Consider the following 7,097-nt stretch of genomic DNA (forward strand, 5'->3'; position numbering starts at 1 on the left):
CAACTTTCATTTAACGCCTGTTACATTAGGAGTACCATGGACACAAAAATGGAAACTCAAGTATACCATAGGCAGATTCTTAAAACAGGGATACCATGGGAAATCTGACAAAATTAAGGGGTACCATAGTAAATTTCCGTATAATATAAGTATGTTATATATTTGTAAACTATTAAAAAGTAAATAAATCAAGCTAGATTTACAAAAAACTATAATATTCCATAATTATTTCGATTTGATTTAATACATATATTTATATAAATATATAAGCCTCCTGAAATTACATGCGTACATAGTAAAAGTAATTATGTTAGTAGTGAAAAGAATTGTAATGACATTGATATAGTACTATGATAGTAATCACTCATTTGAATAGTCAAAGTAGCAAACTAACAATATTAGCAGCGAGCAAGAGTAGTGAAAGTAATAGAAGTAACAACGGGAGTAGTGAAAAGAATTGTAATGACATTGGATATAGTGCTATGATAGTAACCACTCATTTGAAAAGTCAAAGTAACAATATTAGCAGCGAGCGGGGTAGTGAAAGTAATAGAAGTAACAACGAGAGTAATGAAATTATCTATATTAATGTGGCAGTAGTGAAAGTAACAATAATTACGGCGAGACTAGTGAAAGTAACAGTAGTAATAACGAATGTAATAAAAGTAACAATACTAACAACAAAAGAAAGTATCTATGAACAATTAGATAACCAATCAATTTTACGTAAAATATAATAACGGGAGTAGTGAATTTGTCTCATAATTTATTTCATCCTAATTTTAAGATATGTTATAAAAATATATATTAATGATGAATTTATGAGTTATACAACTTTAAAGAAGTTTTATTTAATTGAAAATAAATTTTAATGCTAATTAGAGGTAGGCAGGGCGGGACGGGGCAACAATAATAATAGTAAATTATAATACTATCTTCTATTTATAATAAACTTTCATATTTCATTTTTCAGTCTATTCACAATTTCTTGCCTATTTCGTTTTTGGTTTGCGTTTGTATGATACAAATTTAATTGTGAGGTGTGTATAGTAAGTGATGGAATGGAATGGTATATTCCTTCCTTAATCTTGTGTCAAATTTCAATCCATAGCAACGTGATTTGATTCCTCATTCCGGCACTAGACCGCTTTGCAAACGAAACTCCCCCTCGTTTCGGACTCGGGAAGGTAGATAAACAACTCCGTATCTGTCCTTTGAAAAATAGGGTGAGAAGCCCGCCGAAGGACGGAGCGTATAAAAAAGCATATGTTATAAGATATTGGAAATAACGCCCGCCATTGTAGGAGCCGAGTCTAATACATTCCAATTCTTCTCTGATCTAGCTAACTAGAAATGGTGACCAATTGGGATGAATGTGTTGAAGCATCTCTCACTAAGTTGGATTCCTTGAAATTACTGCGTTCTCTTAGACCCATTAATGCTACTAATTCCTCTGAATTTCCCACTTTTGATCATGCATATCAATCCTTCGACGGTTTGCGTCAATGGGATCGTACTTCTGTTCAAGTTCAGATTTCTGGCTCTACTTTTCGTGATTGGCTAAATGACATTCCTAGCTGCGGTACTTTGTTTTATCCTTTTACTCGTTTTTTCTGTTTTCTTTATTTTTACCTTCAATTTTTGGTGGACGTTTTTCCCTTGGCCGAGCAACCTGTCTGCTACTGAGTCATTGATGACTGCATTGCTTTGTATATAGAACTTGAGAACTCGAATCGACTGATTGATTTTGATAAGCAATTGGATTCCATAGGATCTTCTGAAGACCCAGGAAACATTGAGGTTAATCAAGTTGGAAATTCTTGCCATAGCGGGGGTAGAACGCTACTTTTGTTCTCTGGAAATGATTATTTAGGGTTGAGTGCACATCCAACTATTAGAATGGCAGCTGCAAAGGTGTTTTTCATGAATTGTACTTTAATTGAGATTCTGCTGCTGTCACAGGATGTTCTGTTTGTTCACATTCATGTTGTTTTTTTTTTTAACTGTATAATTAGGCTGCCCAGGAACATGGGATGGGTCCTAGAGGCTCTGCATTGATATGTGGCTATACTGATTTTCATCGTCGCTTGGAGGCATGTTTGGCAAAGTTGAAGAAGAAAGAGGTGTTGATATCACACTCTTCTTTATATTTGTTATGTGTCTTAATGTTTTCTTCCATAAATTAAATATTGAGGGTCGTGTACTAAATTTTAAGTTTTTCCTTTGGGTTCTTTCGACAGGACCCATACGGTCGTTATATGCCGTGAGCCCCAATTACGTTTAACTTTCATTGTATTTTATCTTTTGCTTGTCGGATGATTGGGTTTTTGTTACGGTATAATGTTAAAGACGGTTATATTTCTCAGTGAAGAGGGGCCGGGTTTGATTGCCCTGCAAATTCTTTTTGGTTGACTATTTTAAGAGAGCCTAGTTAACATAGGGTCCCATAATCATTGAGACGGCTCCGTAAATTAGTTATACCGAGACAAATGGACTTGTCTGTCCGTTGAGACGGAGAAACTTTATATTTGAACAGTCATTTATTAGAACTTCATTTTTATGACACTAGCTAATTATTATTGCCTACAATGCTAAGATTCAGATGTTATAGAGACTGAAGTCCATTGTTCTTGTATGGTTATTTTGTGCTGTAGGATTGCCTTCTCTGTCCCACTGGCTTTGCTGCCAATATGGCCTTCATGGTTGCAGTAGGAAGTGTTGCCTCTCTATTGGGTTCTGGCAGTGCACCTCAGAGGACTGAAAAAGTTGCTGTTTTCTCTGATGCCCTTAATCATGCATCCATAATTGATGGTCTCCGCCTTGGTGAACGACTGCATACTATAGAGACATTTGTCTACAGACATTGTGACATGTTCCACCTAAATTCTCTTTTGTATGCTTTCTGTCTAGTTTTAAACACCGAGTCTCCCTGCCTACGAATGCTGCCAGTATAACCTGGTTTGACTGCTGACTAATTTTGTTCTCTCAGATCAGATTGCAAAATCTCCAAAAAGGTTGTTGTGACAGATAGGTTAGTTCTTCCTGCTACACCTTTTTGCTACCATTTTTTGCTGGGGAAGAAAATTGGAGTTTACACTTTACATGCAAGCTAGTGAAATGTTCCTCTTTTTCTTTGGATTCACTACATTTGCTTTTCTAGGACTTCCGAATTAATGCACTTTTCCGTTTCATTTTGGGTGAGAAATAACACACAAAATTACTCCCATGTGAGCGTGACCCCCATTATTCTCTCACATATATTCCTTCTTCTAAAACTTTGGTCAGAAGCAAATTTACGAACCCAATTGAATAGAGAGTATAGCTTTGCCCCTTTATGCTGTTCTCTTCGCATTTTTATTTTGTTGTTGATGGCAGCTTGTTCAGTATGGACGGAGATTTTGCCCCGATGCTTGAGCTTTCCAAGCTTCGTAAAAAGCATGGCTTTTTGTTGGTTATTGATGATGTAAGTTTTCCTTCGACTGTATTCAGATTAACACACACTACATAACAGTGAAACGACTCAGTGATGCTCCCTTTTTTGCTTCCCTTTGGCCTTTATTGTTTCAGGCTCATGGCACATTTGTTTGTGGCAAAAGTGGTGCAGGAGTGGCTGAGATGTTCGATTGTGAATGTGATGTTGACATTTGTATAGGTACTCTGAGTAAGGCAGCTGGGTGCAGTGGAGGTTTCATAGCTTGCAGGTTACCACTACTACAAATGCCCCTCCATCCATATACATTGTCTATGGTTAATTTTGGTGATCAAACAATATCAGCTTTGACTAATTTTACTTATAGATGTACCCCAGCCACTCTGATAAACGGAACTAAACAATTTTACATATCTGAAGATTAAAAAAGTGACCACAAAAGTCAAATGGAGACAATTTTCCACCTAGAACCACTTCACCAGCAGCTGGACTGTTGGAATAAGTAAGATGTCTTTCATGAGACAGTTTCGTAATTGTTAGATTTTGGCTATTGACCAGTTGTTGAAATTTGAAGTCCTTACTCATCCAGTCATTATATTAATACTTGGACCTCTTTGTAGAGTCAATAAATCAAAGGATTAATTTTTGGTTTTGTTTTTTATGTGCATTTGGCACTTTACTTTGGCTACATGTTGCGTGTTTATGTTCCATTGTTCCCAACGTTCCAACACGGTACAACACTTCATTTTAGAACTACATGAAAGTTTTTACAAAATAGTTGTGTCTAAGATCCAACACCTTGTCATGGCCGACACTTGCTGCCAGGTCATAATAAAACTAAGATTTGATTTGGTCCAATGTGAAGGGAGGGAATGGATTGGCAAGAGCTCTTTTTCAATTTTCTGTATGTACTTTGTAGCTTTTCAACTTGTGACAAATTTGTGATAAGATGCACTTTGTAGCTTTTCAACTTGTGACAAATTTACCATTACCATTACGACATTTCAATATGAGCCAGTTGAGGCACTTTGCATCTCAGAAGAGAGAGACCATCATTCGGCGGCTCATCTTTAAACATCTACGTTTCTTTTTCTTGCAAACTAATCACTTACACGTCTTAACCTATGACAGCAAAATGTGGAAGCAGCTTATAATGTCCAGGGGTCGTTCTTTCATATTTTCCACAGCTATGCCATTGCCAATGGCTGCTGCAGCACACGGTAAAGTTACATTATCCGTTAGCCAAGTAGTTCGGTCTCCAACTGTCATCAAAGTTTCAACTTTCCTTCAAACCCTCGGTAGTGAAATTTATGAGTTATGATTCTTTCTATGCTCAAAGCAATAAGATTCGTGATTTTCATTTTAAAACATTACAGCTTTTATTTTTTTTGAGAGAATCGCATGTTTAATTACCAAATATTCTATGCTAGCAGGTAAATTCATGACCTGGATTTGAATCACGTCTGCATCAAAACCGGCCTTGTAATTCCCTTTAAACCAAAATAAAAATGACCAAGTATACCATAATGTCTTAGGATCTAACTCTGCTATCTATGACTAATAATTACTTCTATACTAACGAGCAATTATTACACGCAAAAACAGCTGCTGCCTTTGTAGCGCGTGAAGAATCTTGGCGTCGAATAGCACTATGGGAACGAGTTCAAGACTTCAGGACCTTCACCGGGATATGGATTACTAGCCACATTGTCTCTATTGTAGTCGGAAGCGAAGAGAAGTCATTGTTAGCCAGTCGGTGGGTTTCCTATTGCCCTTCCATTTTCCGCATTTATTCTTTTCTATAGACCTGGTAGTGATAATTCTTATTGCTGGACAGGCACATGCTAGACTCTGGATTCCATGTTACTGCTATTAGGCCACCAACGGTCCCTCCCAATTCATGCAGGTTCTCTATTCTCTTTTTATTGAATTTAGATACAAAGTTGCATTCAACGAAGAGTATAAAATGACACATTGGGTTCCATTATTGCATATTTGCTACCGCTAGTGGTAGGATAAGAACCGGCTGGGTGTAGTGGATGTATGCAGGCTTTCCTAGTTTTGGGTCAGGCACACTACTAGACTATTTTGGATGATCTATGAGGAATTCTTCATTGATAATTGTGTTGATTGATTGTTATTTCACAAAATAAGAATGACATTATCATATTCCAAAGTCGAAAATACTCTCTTTCGTAATTACTAAAAAATTTCATCCTTTGCCCACATGATATCATCGAGTACCTCATGTCCTCACCCTTATCCCTGTATTCTAAAACCTTTTGCCTATGACAGGATTAGGAAGAGGCTGGATATATGTCAGCTAGTTACTTTAGATGACCCATTATGAAAATGAAATTTTATGCTGAGATGAGAACGGCATCGACCTATTATACACTGACTTCAAAATATAAGAACCGCATATGGTTTAGTGGGTAACTGTGCAATATTTCCCTCATATTTCGGGATTTGAAATATTTTGATCCGAATATATAATTAGCAACCCATGTTCTTACCAATATACGTAATTATGCTGTTGTATCTTAGGCTTAGGATAACCTTAAGTGCGACACATACAAGAAAGGATGTGAGGAAGCTTGCTGCTGCACTGTCTCGCTACATCAACTTCCAAGATGTCAACCATGAGAATGCAGAGATACTTGCAAAGCTTTAGGGCTTAGTGTCATCTACAATCTAGTTTTCTGTTGTTCAGTTTAATGTATGTATGTTTAGTTTAATCTTGTTTTACGTTTTACATGTCTGAACTAGAGGAAGAGAATAGTCAACATATTCTTTGACGTGTCTCAAAAGGCTCAAATTTTCATTTCAGTTTCACAACACTAATTCTTGTATTTAAACCAAGGAAAACGGGAAAAACTAGAGGGAAACAAACCCGAAATTGATCCAACCACTGGGAAAGCAAGGGCTCATTGCGCGGCCGGAACAAATGATGATCGCGGGCGAGTCCCATTTATCTGTGTAGTGAAACTTGCATTCATCACCGTCAGTTAATCTTGATCAAAGTAGTGAATTAATCAAGCCTTGGTCATCACCTGCTTTGAGTGGGCCTTGAAAGAGATCAGTCAAATGCAACTTTGTTTGATCCAAGTTTGCTTCAAAGTTATCATGGCCGTTAAAGGTTGATCATGTTTCCATGTTTGGTATTTATTTATTTTTTTTATTTTTTTTGACAGCGGTAAAAAGACATAACTACATAATGTACCGGCTCTTAGAGCCATAGTTACATCCACAATTATTGAGCATAAAGGCAAAGCATATGACTAAAACTAGTACTACCACAATACGTGATGAACGTTGTCGTCACACGCTCTCAAACACATTTATATTCTCAACAAACAACTAGTAAGTGGTTAAGTCGAAGTCGATCCACGGGTCGGTGTGCTTTAGGTTCTAAGTCTATCTATCTCAATTTATGCTAGTGTCACAATTGTTGGGGTTTGAAGTTGATGAATCTAAACTAATGAAAGAAATAAAGTAAAACAAGCAATAAATTAAAAGATGTAGACAAATGATTAAAGGTACTAGGTTGTTATGGGATTATAGGGGAATCATGGTGAAATAACATAAATGAATTATATAGATGCAAACAATTATTATTGTTGGAATCAATTTAATGTATATCTTACGATTTCTAAAGGAAACTTAG

At 36.6% G+C, this 7,097-nt stretch overlaps 1 protein-coding gene across 2 annotated transcripts; it reads left to right on the forward strand.

Moving 5' to 3' along the window:
- The first annotated feature begins 971 nt into the window (after positions 1-971).
- LOC141611049 (8-amino-7-oxononanoate synthase) lies at positions 972-6,234 on the forward strand. 2 transcript variants are annotated; one of them, XM_074429467.1, is made up of 11 exons: positions 972-1,582; positions 1,772-1,914; positions 2,016-2,123; positions 2,655-2,893; positions 2,990-3,031; positions 3,376-3,463; positions 3,568-3,701; positions 4,562-4,650; positions 5,036-5,186; positions 5,268-5,336; positions 5,978-6,234. In XM_074429467.1, the coding sequence occupies exons 1-11, from the start codon at positions 1,354-1,356 to the stop codon at positions 6,102-6,104; spliced, it is 1,419 nt and encodes a 472-aa protein (XP_074285568.1). In that variant the 5' UTR covers positions 972-1,353; the 3' UTR covers positions 6,105-6,234. The 2 variants fall into 2 exon arrangements, with proteins under 2 accessions (XP_074285568.1, XP_074285562.1); XM_074429461.1 differs by having other exon boundaries at positions 1,252-1,582; positions 1,718-1,914.
- Positions 6,235-7,097: the final 863 nt, after the last annotated feature.

Source organism: Silene latifolia, chromosome 1 (assembly GCF_048544455.1).
Source record: "Silene latifolia isolate original U9 population chromosome 1, ASM4854445v1, whole genome shotgun sequence".
NCBI lineage: Eukaryota > Viridiplantae > Streptophyta > Magnoliopsida > Caryophyllales > Caryophyllaceae > Silene > Silene latifolia.

Excerpts from the sequence above, each read along its gene's own strand:
- LOC141611049 (XM_074429461.1), top strand. The coding sequence starts at position 1,354 with ATGGTGACCAATTGGGATGAATGTGTTGAAGCATCTCTCACTAAGTTG. Across the intron at positions 1,915-2,015 it reads TTAGAATGGCAGCTGCAAAG|GCTGCCCAGGAACATGGGAT; the intron begins GTGTTTTTCATG and ends CTGTATAATTAG. Across the intron at positions 3,032-3,375 it reads AAGGTTGTTGTGACAGATAG|CTTGTTCAGTATGGACGGAG; the intron begins GTTAGTTCTTCC and ends TGTTGATGGCAG.